Raw genomic sequence first — 16496 nt, 5'->3', positions numbered from 1 at the left:
TCCCCCCAAAATCAGCGACTGAGTAATACTACTCCATTCATTCCAATGAGACCATTTATGACATTGTCACGCCTGCACGGTTGGAAATAGAGGTATGGTGTCGTTGACTTTTTTTTCAGTATCGGAATAGGGATGCCCATGCCAAATTTCAAATGTTTGTGACAAAGTAATTTTTTTTACGTGCCATTTAAAAATTTCAAGGGGGCGCTGTGGAGCAATATAATATTTGATATGTGTAAATAGCATATCTATGCACTTAGATCAAGATTTTGAACAAAATGTATATTAATGGCGGAAAATAGGAAACTGCATGTTTGAGCTACGGGACATTTAAAACTTCAAAAAAACATATTTTTTCTTTGCAGGCTGGCCACACCCACATTTTATAAATTAGAAAATTCCAAAAGAGTTCCCTATAATCCCACATGGGTCTAGTAAATTGTGACCATTTTGCAAGTTTCTTGAATGAAATTCCACGGCATAAAAAAATCCAAATGTTAGAGTTAAAAGTTTGAAAAAATGGGGTTCCGCCCACAATGGCCAACTTCCTGTAGGGTTTAGGGTGGGGTCATAATATAATTTTTTACTTGTCTTGACAAGTTCCATGTTTGTACCAAATTTCATTTGTCTACGATGAAAAAGGTCTCTCATTGCCGTAATGTATTTTGATTTTTGAGGTGGCGCTATTGAGTCATTTTTATATGTAAATTTTTTTGCACATGAAAATACAACTTTTTTTTTGCCAATCTTGATTTTTAGGCCATAGTTTGATGAGTGTAGAGTATCTATTTAGTCTACAACAAAGTCCAGTACTCTGAACCCCATTCATTTCAATGACACATTTATTATGTTACCACGGTAACATAGTTGCAGATGGAGGTATGATCTCATTGACTTTTTTGATCAGTATGTCAAGGAGGATGTATGTGCAAAATTTCAAATGTTTATGTCAAACTTTGCAAAAAAAAATGCATTGGAGTTTTAGGGGGCGCTACCGAGACGTTTTTCAATTTTTTTTTATAAACACAGGTAAAAATTATAAATTTTTTGAGTTTCTTGTCTTGAATTTTGGGTCCAATAAAATTGACTTTTCGTTAACGTTCAGGGGGTCAAAAGTGGATTCAAAGTCGCGACCAAAATAAGAAGAAGAAGAATAATGGAAATGCATTTCTCACCCATTATTTTTCTCCTAAACCATAACAGCTACAGTCATGTGACTTTCTCACATTGTGCCCCATCACAAATAAGGCCCCTGTGAATTTTTTCACACGTCCACGACAAATCGATTGTCTTCTACGAATTTTTGAAAATGAAATTTGAAGAGGGCGCTAGAGAGTCATTTTGTGAGAGAGTGCCTTGATTTGCATACCATTGCGTTCAGCTCACAAATGTGCATAAATGCTGTATTAGCGTTTTCCCAACAAAAAATGTGTGAAAGAGAAATATTTTATTGAAATATTGCAAAAATTGCGATTTTGTTGAAAATTCACCCTGACCACACCCAAAGTCATAATCAAAATGTAATTGTTAATCTTTAATCACACATGGGTTTAGAGGGATTTTGGCCAAATTTGAAGTGTTTGTGATGAAAACTGGGCGAGAAAATGTCCTGAATGCGAGGGTGTGCACTTTTGTCGTTCCCGGGTTTGATCCAATATGGCCGGCGTCCTGTACATTTTAGGGCGGGGCCATAATATCATTTTTGTCATGTCCCGACATGTACTATTTTTTGATGTGAGTTTCGGATTTTTACGTTGACTTTTTTCCGAGTCGGGCTCCCATTGGCCCATGAAAATCAAAGTTTGAGGTGGCGCTACCGAGTCGTCTTTCGTTATTTTTTCTCGGGGTCTTTTGTGACAATTAGAGCTCATGGAGTTCTAATTTTTGACACCACTCACTGCCATGTCGGGGCGTGTTTACTACTTGATGTTTGCCATTTTCCATGCTCCGGACGCGGTTTTAATGAGTCCCTCACCGGAACGTAGTCCCAGGCTCGGGTCTAAATATAACCCAAGTAAACATAAAATGCTGCTTTTCTGTGATTATTTTATTTGTTAAGAGAAAAATACTATTCAAGCCTACATGATCCTGTGTGAAAAAGTAACTGCCCTCCTAGTTAAGTGATGAGGTAACTGTGATTAATCATATTATTGTGGAAAGCTGAGTTTAGTTTCATAGCCACACCCAGGCCTGATGATGCCAGACCTTTCAAATGAAGAGATCACATAAAGAGGACTTTTCTGACAAGGTGAAGTCGGCCATATTGAACCCAAGAACCTCATGTCGCCATCCAAAGAAATTCGGGACTAGATAAGAAGAAAAGTAATCAAAATGTCTCAGTCTGGAAAAGGTAACAAAGCCATTTCTAAATCTTTGGGACTCCAGCGAACCACGAGAGCCATTATCCACAAATGGAGAAAGCATGGTACAGTGGTAAACCTTCAGTGGCCGACCCCCAAGTGCACAGCGACGACTGATCCAAGAGGTCACAAAGGAACTCAGAACAACATCTAAACAACTGCAGGCTTCAACTTGCCTCACTAAAGGTCAGTGTTCATGACTCAACCATAAGAAAGAGACTAGGCAAAAATGGCATGGTAGAGTTCCAAGGCCAAAGCCACTGCTGACAAAAAAGAACATAAAGGCTCATCACACTGATGCCAAAAAACATCTTGTTGATCCCCAAAGCTTTTGGGAAAATATACTGTGGACTGATGAAACAAAAGTTGAACTTTTTGGAAGGAGTGCATCCCATTACATCTGATGTAAAATTAATATAGCATTTGATAAAAAGAACATCATGCCAACAGTGAAACGTGGTGGTGGTAGTGTCATAGTTTAGGGCTACTTTGCTGCTTCAGGACCTGGACGACTCGCTCTGATTGAAGGAACTATGAACTCTGCTCTCTACCAACAAATCCTGAAGGAGAATGTCCAGCATCAGTTTGTGACCTCAAGCTGAAGTACACTTTGGATCATTGTCCTGCTGCAGAACCCAAGCATACCACCTGAATGACTTAAAAAAAAATAAAAAAAATGAGGGTTTTGGAGTGGCATAGTCAAAGTCCAGACCTGAACCCAATAAAGATGCTGTGGCATGACCTTACAAAGGAGGTTCATGCTTGGAAACCCTCCAATGTGGCTCATTTAAAATAATTCAGCAAAATTCCTCCACAGCGATGTGAAAGACTCATTGCCAGTTATTTCAAATGCTTGACTGCAGTTGTTGCTGCTCAGGTTCAACCAGTTAATAGGTTTAGGGGAGTTACTTTTTCACATGGGCCATGTAGGTTCAGATGTTTTTTTTTCCCCCTCAATAAATAAAATCTGCACTTAAAACTGCATTTTGTTTACTTGTGAGTTCTTTGTGCAATATTTAAGTTTGCTTGATCTGAAATGACTAAGAGTGACAAATGTGTAGAAAAAGTAAGACATCGGTAAGAGGACAAATACATTTTGTGTTAAATATGCGTGTACTGCTTGTTAAGTATATGTGTACTGCATGTTAAGTACACGTGTATAGCATGTTAAGTACGCACCATACATGTGTACTTAACAAGCAGTACACACATTTAACACAAAATGCATTTGTCCTCTTACCGACGTAGTACTTAACAAGTACGTGACACTGTGTGTTTAGAGGATCCGGTCGACAGTCGATGAGCGCGAGCAGAAGCAGCTCCTCATGGACCTGGACGTGGTGATGAGGAGCAGCGACTGCCCCTACATCGTGCAGTTCTACGGCGCCCTTTTCAGGGAGGTCAGTGAAACACACATCTGTGCCACAGGTTATCCATAAATGACTTCTGGTTTAATCTGTTTTTCTATGTCAATTTTTTATATATGTTTGTATTGGTTGTAGTTAGTTGCTAGGATGATTCCTTTGGAGGTCTCATTTGGCACTCTCACTTTAGCTCGAGCTCATTTGGTTTGTTCTTTTTAATACTCTTCTCTTCCTCAGGGCGACTGCTGGATCTGTATGGAACTCATGGCTACCTCATTAGACAAGTTCTACAAGTTTGTGTACTGTTCTTTAGACGATATCATCCCAGAGGAGATCCTGGGGAAGATCACGTTAGCAGTGAGTTTTTAAGCATAAATAAAAAATATGGAATAAAATATATGGGGGCTGTGGGTTAGGAGTAGGGGGTTGAGGGCTGTGGGTTAGGGTTAGGGTTATGAGTAGAGGGTTGGGATTACTGTGTAACTCCTCTTTTGGAGCTCTTCTTTCTATACCAGGGGTCACCAACCTTTTTGAAACTGAGAGCTACTTCAGTTAGATACGTTCTTCTGAAATAACAAATTTGCTCAATTCGCCTTTAGTTATACATTCTTAATAATGATTAATGATAATCATCTATGTGAAGACACTGATCATGTTAATGATTTCTCACAATATTTAAAAACAATGACAGCAAGGTGGGAAACAGATATCAATATTCAGCACTTTAACTTTATTAATCTTGGGAATTGTTAAATTTTCAGATGATCACTTACATCACTACATCTCATTCGAAAAGAGTCCCATTTTCACTAGCCACTGACAAACCTTTTTAACAAAACAAACTGTGTTGGACCATGTTTCAAAAACTTGTATGTAATGTTAAAGAAAACTCAACTAGCATTTTAAAATAAATCTCAGTTGCTTTTTGTGACTTTTTCGCAGGTCTCATGAAAAAAAGGTTGTTGCTTACCCAAAGCTGCCTTTAGTTCAGGGCTTGTTCTGCCCATAGTGCAGTGGGCAGTTAGCGCAGTAGCTTTGTGACATGTAGTGAAGTGTCTCTCCACATTGTGCCTCTTTGCTATCACCACAGTTACCCCGCAGATGAGACACATGCAAGCTTTTTTTTTTACTGTCGTAAAATTCATTGTGAAAATGATATTTTTTTTCCTGACATGTTTTTGGGGTAAGAAACTGCATTCAGCGTGCATCTTCACATCACTCGCGAGTTGAGCATTGGTTTTGTCACGCGCACAATACTAACTTTTGAACAGACTAGGTGAGAGTTCACCTTAACTTATCTAAACTTCATGTATAATGAACATATATTTTAAGATATTGTCATTTTTTAAAGCTATATAAATGCAAGGGTGATTACAAAAATAACAGAATAAAATAAAATTTTTGATTCAGCTCATTAGTGAGTCGTGCTGTTTTTAGAACCAGCCTGCGGGTGACACATGGGGTCACCAACACAGTGCTCATGGGCACTGTGTTGGTGACCCCTGACCCCTACTAAAGTATATTGGCTTTCAGTTGGCTTTAGACATCAGTCACTTTGTGTATGCAAAACACATGTTTTCTTTTTTTAAAAACTCCTGTTCTTGTCTTGTGCCAGACTGTGAAAGCACTGAACCACTTAAAAGAAAGTCTGAAGATTATTCACAGAGGTAAGATGGCAGCCCTGTTTATCATATTTAGTTTATTCATGATTTGAAATAAACTTTTTTGCCTAATATAGTTGTGCTTTGTTGCTTTAACTCGTTTTCAGATATAAAACCGTCAAACATCCTTTTGGACCGTAAAGGGAATATAAAGCTATGTGACTTTGGCATCAGTGGACAGCTCGTGGATTCTATCGCCAAAACCAGAGACGCAGGGTGTAGACCCTACATGGCAGTGAGTAGACTCTACGTGACAGGGTGAAGTCCCTACATGGCAGGGTGTAGACCAGACCAAGGGTGTGCAAATTTTTTGAGACATGGGCCACAAGGGTATCCAAAATTAGACAGCGGGGCCAGGCGTATGTAATGTATGTATGTATGCATGCATGCATGCATATATGTTATGCATGCTTGTATGTATGTACCTTATGTATGAATGATATGCATGGCTCATTGTACAAATTGTTTTCCAAATGCATTAATTGAATTATTTTATAAAATTTCAGTTAAATAAACACAACAGAAAAACTCACATTCGGTTTTATCAAGTACCAAAAGATCAACAACTTGTTGAAAAGGTAAACTGAACAATGTTCACCCTTAGCTATTTTAATTTGTCACGTTCGGCGGGCCCGATTAATAAGCCCGAAGGGCCGTAGTTTACCCATGTCTCATGTAGACCCTACGTGGCAGAGATACTGACGCTAAAACTGAGAAAATATATTTTCCACAGGGTTAGAGGACCTTTACACATGTGGACAAAATTGTTGGTACCCATCGGTTAATGAAAGGAAAAACTCACAGTGGTCACAGAAATAACTTGAATCTGACAAAAGAAATGATAAATAAAAATGCTATTAATTTTAACCAGTGAAAGTCAGACATTGTTTTTCAACCATGTTTCACCGGAATATAAAAAATAAACTCATGAAACAGGCCTGGGCAAAAATGATGGTACCCTGAACTTAATATTTTGTTGCACAGCCTTTTGTTGCAATCACTGCAGTCAAACGATTCCTGTAACTGTCAATGAGACTTCTGCACCTCTCAGCGGGTATTTTGTCCCATTCCTCATGAGCAAACTGCTCCAGTTCGCTCAGGTTTGAAGGGTGAATTTTCCTGATGGCATGTTTCAGCTCCTTCTAAAGATGCTCAATAAGATTTAGGTCAGGGCTCATAGAAGGCCACTTTAGAATAGTCCAGTGTTTCCCTCTTAGCCATTCTTGGTGTTTTAGCTGTGTGTTTTGGGTCATTGTCCTGTTGCAAGACCCATGACCTGCGACTGAGGCCAAGCTTTCTGACACTGGCCAGCACATTTCTCTCTAGAATACCCTGATAGACTTTAGATTTCATTGTACCCTGCACAGATTCAAGACACCCTGTGCCAGATGCAGCAAAGCAGCCCCAGAACATAACAGAGCCTCCTCCATGTTTCACAGTAGGGACAATGTTCATTCTTGATATGCTTAATTTTTCCGTCTGTGAACACAGAGCTGATGTGCCTTGGCAAAAAGTTCCATTTTTGTCTGATCTGCCTGTTGTGGAAAAATTTCAGTTCTAGTTGAAAAGTAATCCATTTGCGAAGCTCGGTGAGTTTTAAAATACAGGAAAAAAGGTTTATTGTTTGTTACAGATACAGATAGGACAGGGCCCAGGCCTGCCCTGGCCACAGACTGGTAGCCTTCCGGCCTCTCCTCCAGTTCCCCTCTCAGTCTAAATCCAAGTTCAAATTCACACCCATGAGATAATGAACTTAGACAGTAACATGTGTGAAAGTTCTGTCTCCATCCCACAAGAAACTTGTAATACCTGTCTATTCTGGGTCTAACAGACGTATGTAATGATGTAATCTCACTAATGTGATCAAATGCATTTAAAGACACAACATGAATATACTTAAATTTCCATCACACTTTCTCCCTTTTGATTATTCATTAGTCATACTTCATAAACAATCATTGTCACAGAACATGCACAGAAACGTTAATTGTTGTGGATGCAAAAGACAGCTCATGGAGATGAAGTCTGTTCCATAAGATGGAGGCAAATTCAACAGTTCATTGTTGTGTTCAGTTCAGTTTATGATTTGTAGTCAGAATATGAATGCTGTTTTAACATGATGGTGGCACTGTTCAGTTAAATCTTTCCCAATCTCAGTTAAATCTTTTCACCTGTCCTCTGTCCCTTTGTCATCCCTCTGACCACACATGGCTGTACTCTCCGTCTGCACACAGCTTGGCGTCTCTCTGGCCACAGCTTGTCTCTGGAGTTGTCCCCAACCACAGCCCTGAAATTGACACATGGGCTGAAGGACAAGAAGATCAGGATCAAGAGTTATTTTGAGTCACATGAAAAGAAGTGTATTCCCTGAAGTTTTCCTCCAGTGACAGTTGAAACAGAAGGATGGATTTAATGATGCATGTGTTTTTGGTTCAGGTCTAGATGGAAAGTTATCTCCTGCTTCAGACCATTAAGCTGTGATGGTTGGTTCACTGTGGTTCTTTGTCTTGAAGGGTGTTGTCAGGTTAGAGGTCTTGTAGTTAATGGAAAACAGTTTCTAACTGATAACACCTGTTCTATCACAATTCAATTTTGAAAAAACTAAAACTAATTTTGTAATATCCCCCCTTTAACACATTTATATATGTGTGTATATACACATGTCAATTGTGGCTTAGTTATCTTCTGCTACAAGAGAACCCTTAAATATCTGTTCTGAAAGGAACATTTTGTGAAGTCCAAAACTGTTATTGGTTAGTTGTTAGAGTTGTTAGAGTTGTTAGTGTTGTTAGTGTGTGATTATTTCATAGGAACATGTAAAGAAAAATAAGAGAAATTATGCAGCGTCTGCATCTCCTGTAACAAAAAAAATATTAATGAAATCGCAGGCGCATAGTTGTCAAGGACGGTCCAGTCAGTCAAGTCAGTTTGGATTTGTGATCACTACTAGCTTTGATTATGCCTTCATTTTGTTTTTAAGAGAGCTCATTACAATTTTTGGGAATTTGTGGAAGAATACGGTTTCTTATTTCTAATTACAATTGAGGAGGGTTTTTTTGGTACCAGCTGGACTTTTTTTAGGACATGCATGTCATTAAACTCACTGCAGTAATGAGGCAAAAAAACACAAAAATACAACATTTTTCAAAAGGGAAATATAAAGAAACAAAGAAATGTAGAAAATTAGTGGATCAGTTGAAACTGCATCCTCTCATTTTCTTGTTGACACTGTTTACAATGGTTTAGCTCACATATGTTCTTATGTCGCATAATTCACACCACACAGTTTGACTGATTAGGTCCAAGGACACGCAAAATGCACAATTCACTTCTTGTGTCACGCTCTGTACTTAACCATTTTCTTTCTTTTTTTTCAGATTTTTTTTTTCTCTTTACTGTTTGTTTTTTTTCACACTTAACATTGTGAGTGAATTAGAGCATTCTGTTGACATTATGTAAATTTACATTTGTCTGCATTTTGCAATTACATAATATCTCCATTCTTAGACCTAGATGGACTGCTGAATTTACTCTTCCTCATGAAACTGTCCTTACGCTCACCTACACAGGGACTTTCACTCTTTTGCTCTTTACCAGTTAGTAACCTTAGATAGGAGTTTCACCTAGTGACCGTTCGCTAAATAGCAGGGACTTCCACCCGTTTGACTGTTTACAAGCTAGTTACAACTAGAGGGGAATTTCACCCATGACTGTTTGGTAGTTAACTGTAATGACTCGTAAACCTCACTGTGGAGAATAAATTCAAGTATGTCCCAATATTAGATATTATATAAAGCAAAAGGTAGCACAACTAAACCCATGTTCACCTTTAAAATGCAAAGGGCTTGTGGAGTAGAGGACACTCCCATCTCCAATGTCCAGCTTGACAACAGATGAAGCAAGGTTCATTGGAAAATCTTCTCTTGTTCTTTTGATGGGCTCTCCTCTCATATTTGCTCTGCTTACGCATTGGCTGATGAGTCTGTAGTTGTCTATGTAATTGTAAATGCAGTCGGTGATTTTCATGTTGTTGGGATGCTGCCATATGCAGCTCTTTCTGCATTCTTTCTTGCTTCATTATTTTCTTTCTTTTTAGCTGTTCATATGCATGTGTGGCGTGTCTCTTCAGTTCAGTTAGGCGAGCAGCATTCCAGCCAATGCAGGTTTTCTTCACAGCTGAAGAAATGTCTGTTTTTAGTCCATTAATGAAATAGTTACAGAAATGTTTCCCAAACATCACGAGTCACACCTAAGTGATCAGGTCTTGTAAATCCACTGAGTGTTATATACTTCTGTTAAATGTGTGAGAAACTCTTCAGGGTCCTCAGTTCTCTTTGTTTGCAGGATTGGATTTTGTCAGTATCAATAGAGGCAGTAAAGGCTTTTGTGATAGCTGTGCAGATGTTATTCACAGCTTCTCAATTTTTCAATTTTTCAATTTAATATTTTATTTCATTCATTAAAACAAAACAATCCGCATAACTGCATACAGTATTACGGCTTTTGTACAATTTTGTTAAGTGAATGAAAGGGCACAGAAAGAAGCAAAAGCTTATAATATCTGCCCCTTATCAACTCTGACTCTTATTCACTACATTATACAAAGTCAAACATAAATGTACAGCTACTCGATACAAAGCATTGGAGTCATGTTTCCAATCAACATGATTCAGTGTTTTAAAGTTGATCAGCTATTTTGTGCCATTCAGTAAGTTTCATTTTCAGGATCAATACTCTCCATAGTTCTGGATAGGTTTACAATCTTGACAAAAAGTGATAAGTTCTTCAGCAAAAGTCTGACCTGATGCTGTAGGATTGGGCAGATGTTGAGATGCTGCAGATATTTCAGAAGAAATCCATGGACGGAAAACTAATGTTGAACATTTTTTTCCTGTTTTGTTTTTGTGTGTTGGCGGCACGGTGGCTGAGTGGCAACACTCATGCCTCACAGCAAGAGGGTTTGGTTTGATCCCCGGGTCGCCAGGCCTTTCTGTGTGGAGTTTTTCTTGTTTCTCCCCGTGCCTGGATGGGTTTCCTCCGGGTACTCCAGTTTCCCCCATCAACCAAAACATGAACGCCCTTCGAGACAACTGTTGTTGTGATTTTGGGCGTTACAAAAATAAATGAATTGAATTGAACCTTGTGGACCAGAGACTTCAACCATTGGCATAGTGTGCATTGTGTCTTCTTCAGCACGGCTCACCTTGCTTGTCTCCATCTGTATCTTCACGTGTCCATTACTGTCCTGCGTTGTAGAGTTATTTGGTGAAGGATCAGACAGATAGGTTGGATGGAGGTTGTTCAGATCTGGGTCAAACTTTAGTACAGTCAACTGTTGAGACAGAGTTCTGCGAGTGGGGCAGTTTCAGTACACACATTTCAGTTGCATCTTCAAAGAGAAGAGGCTCGTACATAGTTTTTCTGATTTTGACTTCAGCTTTGTCTTTCAACATTTTTAAACATTCCTTGTAATTTTCAATGTTTTCCATTTTTTTTTAATCAAAAATGTTACTTTTTCTATTTGTTTTTCAGTGCATGAACATTTTTCAAACTGAATGCACCAAATTCTGAAGACTTATCTCCATGTTTTTTTTTTTTTTTTTAATAAAATCAACAAAGGGGCCTCCTGGAGGGGAATACTCCCTTGAAGTTTTGCTCCCCATTTTAGATGTTTTAGGACTCGTAACTTCCAATAGTCCCAAAAGTGAGGAAATCAGGAGTGGGGGTGGGTCATTGTTGTTTGGATTGTATTAGCAGCACGTTGTTAGGGCACACACATGAGATTTTGGAGCCAAAAAGACTGAAAAGTTGTGAGATGAATCAAAAATGGCATAGGATTAGAAATATGGCCGTAAGGAACAGAACTAAGGAAGACAAAATTCCATCTTCACTGTGTTCTGAATGACCACTCGTGGATCCCACTCTTCTGACACCATTATTGTTGTGGAAAAATTATAGTTCTAGATGAAAAGTAATCCATTTGCGAAGCTTGGTGAGTTTTGAAATACAGAAAAAAAGCTTACTTGTATGTTACAGCAGATAAAGACAGGACCCAGGCCTGCCCTGGTCACAGACTGGTGGCCACCCGACCTCTTCCCCAGTTCCTCTCTGTCTAAATCCAAGTCTAAACCACCCCCGAGCATCTGAGCTCTATTTTATACCAGAATGACAACGTTACATACATTTCAAAGAAGAGTGACTGTTGTTTCATACCCATGAGATAATGAATTTAGACAGGTATTACGAGTTTCTTGTGGGATGGAGACAGAGCCTTCACACATGTTAATGTCTATTCTGGGTCTACCAGACTGATGTGATCAAATGCATTTAAAGACACAACATGAATATACTTAAATTTCCATCACATGCCCATAGGACATTCTCCCAGAAGCTTTGTGGCTTCTAAATAAATTTCTTCTTAATCTCCTGTGGCAACTCTTTCCTTTGCTTCCTCTGGTCCATGTTGAGTGTGGTACACAACATGTCACCAAACAGCACAGTGACTACCGGTACCTGTAGCCCTATATATAGGCCCACTGACTGATTACAAGATTGTAGACACCTGCGATGCTAATTAGTAGACACATCTTAACATGTCCCTTTGGTCACATTATTTTCAGTCTTTTCTAGGGGTAACATCATTTTTGTCCAGGCCTGTTTCATGAATTTATTATATATATATATAATTTTTTTTTGTATTTATTTATTTATTTTTTCTGTTGAAGCATGGTTGAAACGCAATGTCTGACTTTCATTGGTTAAATTTCATAGAATTTGTATTTATTTATTATTACTTTTGCCAGATTCAAGTTATTTCTGTGACCATTGTGAGTTTGTCTTTCATTAACCAAAGGGTACCAACAATTTTGTCCACGTGTGTATGTCAAACCTCAAAAGTGAGAAAATATATTTCCCCATGGTTAGAGGAGCGAGGAAACTTTGTTAAACCTTACACTCAGTTGAGTTGCATTAATTCTACAACTACACTGAGAGTCCCTTCTTTTATCCAAGCGACAGGAGCCGTCCCAGAACCATGAATACGAGGGTCATTCAATAAATAAGGTGAATTTTTTCGGTATAAGGACTATTAATACAGTTAGAAGGCCAACCAAGAAGCATGCTCCAGGATTGAACAGCGGTCAGTTATCAAGTTTTTGGTTGCTGAAGGGTGCAAACCTGTTGAAATTCATAGGAAAATGTCAACTGTTTATTGTTCGATCACCTCAGGAGACCTCACTTCTGTAGGCCTCCCAGGCCTGCCTTCATCCTCAACACTGCTCCGTCCTTCTTTAAACAATTTAGCCCACTTGTAGACATTTTTTTGGCTGAAACATGTGGCACCACACAGTTGACATTCTCCTATGAATTTCAACAGGTTTGCACCCTTCAGCAACCAAAAACTTGATAACTGACCGCTGTTCAATCCTGGAGCATGCTTCTTGGTCGGCAATCTTTGTTAATCGCCAAAACTCTCAAATTTCTTTTTTTAATCTGCAAAAGAAATTAAACCCATGTGAAAAACAAGTAAAACCAAAAAAAAGTAAGCTAACTGTATTAAAAGTCCTGATACCGAAAAATTCACCTTATTTCTTGAATGACCCTTGTATGTAGAACTCAGATCATTGTGTTGTTGGTTAATTTATCACTGCTGCAGTTGACTTGATTTTTTGTATTTTATTTTTCAGCCAGAGCGGATAGACCCAAGTGCTTCCAGACACGGCTACGACGTGCGCTCTGACGTTTGGAGTCTTGGGATCACACTGGTCAGAACTTTACCTGATTAATTTACAAAATGGATCAACCATTTTGGGTTTTAAATTCTTCTTTTAAAGATGTGAAGCTAAACTGTTATTATTAATTCACATTTTCATAATTCTGAGGAAGAATGGCAAAAGTAGAGTTACCTGCATTGTTATAACATTATACAGTTGGAACCAGAGGTTTACATACACTATATAAAAAGACACATATGCTTTTTTCTCACTGTCTGACATGAAATCAGACAAAATTTTTCCTGTTTTAGGTCAATTGCCAGAATAATGAGAAGGATTTTTATTTTTTATTTTTTTTAGCAGAGTTTTGCTCTTATAATCACAAAATGGCCGCCATAATAACCACAGCATCAGTATCTGCAGGGTCTCCTAGGTTTTTGAAAACCTCATGGCTGAAGTCTCTTTCCTCCTCCACTGTAGTACGAGCTGGCCACTGGGCGCTTCCCGTACCCCAAATGGAACAGTGTGTTTGATCAGCTGACTCAGGTCGTCAGGGGTGACCCTCCGCAGCTCAGCAACTCCGATGAGAGGCGATTCTCCCCCAAGTTCATCTCCTTTGTAAATGTGTGGTGAGGAATACTCTTATGTTAAACATATATGATATAGTCTATAGGCCTGTAGTGAGTGAGAGGGAGCAGGAACCATTTTTCCTGTTTCAATTCTGTATGGGTTTTTAAGTCAATACCAATATTTTGGTTGAAGCTTGGGCCGATATTTTTCCTGAATATATTTTGTAACAATGGACCTATTATTAGAGATGGACAAATAAGCTGTAGTCCCCTGTTCTCTCCAGTCTCTGTCCCACCTGCTGTCTGCTCACAGGCACCACACCTTCATCTCCTCCATTTAGAGGCAGCAAATATTTAATCAAATGTATTTCCTAAAACTTTAATAGAGCTTTTAAAAGGTCATAACTTTGTCCTGGGATTAGACTCTGCTCTGTTAGACTCTGCTCTTAGACAGAGGTTACTCTTGTTTTTACCTGAGGTAAATGTCGCCCTTGTGTGTGTGTGTGTGTGTGTGTGTGGGGGTGTGTGGGGGTGTGTGTGTGTGTGCATGTTAACTGCCCTCTGCTGGACGTTTCTCAGCACTCCATCAGTGTGACGTTTGTTTTTTTCCCTTTAGTCTCACGAAGGATGAGTCCAAACGGCCAAAGTACAAGGAGCTCCTGGTGAGTTTTAATACAACTATGACTAAAGCAGCTCTAAAGCAGCTCTAAAGCAGCTCTAAAGCAGCTCTAAAGCAGCTCTAAAGCAGCTCTAAAGCAGCTCTAAAGCAGCTCTAAAGCAGCTCTAAAGCAGCTCTAAAGCAGCTCTAAAGCAGCTCTAAAGCAGCTCTAAAGCAGCTCTAAAGCAGCTCTAAAGCAGCTCTAAACCAGATCTAAACCAGATCTAAACCAGATCTAAACCAGATCTAAACCAGATCTAAACCTTACTTATCATGATCTGTAGTTTACAAAGCAGGACTTAAAGCAGGATTTAAAGCAGGACTTAAAGCAGGACTTAAAGCAGGACTTAAAGCAGGACTTAAAGCAGGACTTAAAGCAGGACTTAAAGCAGGACTTAAAGCAGGACTTAACCTCCTGAGACCCGAGGTCTTGCATGAGATACTTTATTAATTTCTCTTTGTTATTTCGGCTGACTGAAACCAGATGAGTGTAAATACAAAGAATTATCTTTTTACATTATGTAGTTTCTGAGAAAAAATTATGTAAATCAAATGTCCTCATATGTGGACATTTTACTCATTTTGATAAAACATTTGAATAATGATTTGCAAAACCTATTTATTAAGGCCCTGAAAACAGCAACGTTTGTCCTTAATGTAAAAACAAAATGTGAAACGACAATTGTGCCTCTTGGAACAATGTATCTCGTGTGAAGAACTGCTGACAGGAACAGGAAGAAAAATAAAACAAATTTAAATAAAATATTCTAAACATTCTAAACTGTTAAAAAATGAATATATATAATATATTTGCATTGTTGTTGTTCTTGTATGCTGTTATTCTTCTTCTAAAAATTTGCATTGTGGCCTAGACAAGCCAAAATGTGTTGTCCACATATAAGGACGCCAGGTCTCAGGAGGTTAAAGCAGGACCTCATTCCAGTTTTCAACAGTAATTCTGTTTTTGTTCTTTGTATATTTTAGTGATATTTTTGTTGACTGTCTGTTGCAGCGGGACCCGTTCATTCAGATGTACGAGGAGCGCAGTGTTGACGTGGCCGGGTACTTCTGTAGGATCCTGGACCAGATGCCCTCTTCCCCCTCTTCCCCCGTTTACATGGACTGAAGTCTGCCCTGTCACTGCCTGTGCCCTGTGTAACATAACCCATCTCCTCCACTGCAAAGATAAACAGGTTTAAAATCAGAACATCAAACTGAGAAGATCTGACACATGTCGGTTTATTTGTATTTCAAAATGTTTGGACATGTTTTAAAGCTGCACTGTGTAACTTTCCTGAAGGGTTCCGCACATGTCTCCATGGAGATCTTGGGCTTTGCCTGTAATCTTCTGCCATTTTGGTAGCAAAGGTTTCAAAGTGATTTCAAATGAGGGATTTGAGCAACACGTTCCTACCGTATGGCATTATAGTATTGTTGCCTCTCCACAGATCTGACCTGTAACTTCACCTCCATGGAGACAAGTAGATGTAGGCAGAGACAGAAGACCCTTCCCCCAGAAAAGTTACATAGTGCGCCTTAAAGATAATTTTACTTCAAAAACTGTAAATCAACATGACTAAACTAACTCCCTGGATTTAGGTAAAATAAGCTGAACAAACCAGAAAAAGAACATTTCAGAACTGCTCAAAACTATTTGGTATTCATGTCTGTGCAGATTTGTAACATTAGAGTTTTAGACTCAAGAAGAGACGGTCAAAAAGAGGAGAACGTATCCTGAAGGTAAAAGAGATTTTTTTCCACAGAATGTCCTCCATAATTAAGGTAAAAGAGGTGGAGAAAGGCCTCCACATTTAGGTAAAAGAGATGGTCTCGACCAGAGAGAGGCCTCCACATTTCTGGGTTGGGATCAGGACTGAGTGAACAAATAATGCATGAAATTATAAGAGTAATAATCATGTAATCTACACCCTCCAGATTTTCTGAATCCCCTTTTTGACTGTCTAAACCACATTCACTGAACAGCTTCTGACCACGCCCGCAGACAGTTATTATAAAAAGTGTATTTATTGAACCAAATCCTGATGAATATTTGATCTTGAGGTGTTAAATGCCTGATGCTCGTATATGTGAATGAAACGTTTCTGTCTGAGCTCTGTATCTCCGCTCAATAAAGAGGGACACAAAACATGTCTCAGGTTTTTGTGAATGTAA

At 38.9% G+C, this 16496-nt stretch overlaps 1 protein-coding gene across 2 annotated transcripts in view; it reads left to right on the top strand.

The window, feature by feature from the left end:
• The first annotated feature begins 3639 nt into the window (after positions 1-3639).
• LOC117375417 (dual specificity mitogen-activated protein kinase kinase 4) overlaps positions 3640-16496 on the top strand; it is a 49958-nt gene continuing 37101 nt past the window's right edge. Inside the window, exons 1-8 of one of the 2 annotated variants that reach the window (XM_055223553.1) lie at positions 3640-3760; positions 3962-4081; positions 5340-5391; positions 5493-5620; positions 13071-13148; positions 13578-13726; positions 14283-14328; positions 15337-15451. In XM_055223553.1, coding sequence (XP_055079528.1) covers positions 3686-3760; positions 3962-4081; positions 5340-5391; positions 5493-5620; positions 13071-13148; positions 13578-13726; positions 14283-14328; positions 15337-15450 — 762 coding nt within the window. In that variant the 5' untranslated portion in view covers positions 3640-3685 and the 3' untranslated portion in view covers position 15451. Of the gene's footprint in view, positions 3761-3961; positions 4082-5339; positions 5392-5492; positions 5621-13070; positions 13149-13577; positions 13727-14282; positions 14329-15336; positions 16472-16496 lie in introns of those variants that run through there. The other variant, XM_055223552.1, reaches the window with a different exon arrangement.

Source organism: Periophthalmus magnuspinnatus, chromosome 8 (assembly GCF_009829125.3).
Source record: "Periophthalmus magnuspinnatus isolate fPerMag1 chromosome 8, fPerMag1.2.pri, whole genome shotgun sequence".
Lineage (NCBI taxonomy): Eukaryota > Metazoa > Chordata > Actinopteri > Gobiiformes > Gobiidae > Periophthalmus > Periophthalmus magnuspinnatus.
This window is presented reverse-complemented; position numbering and strand designations above follow the sequence as displayed.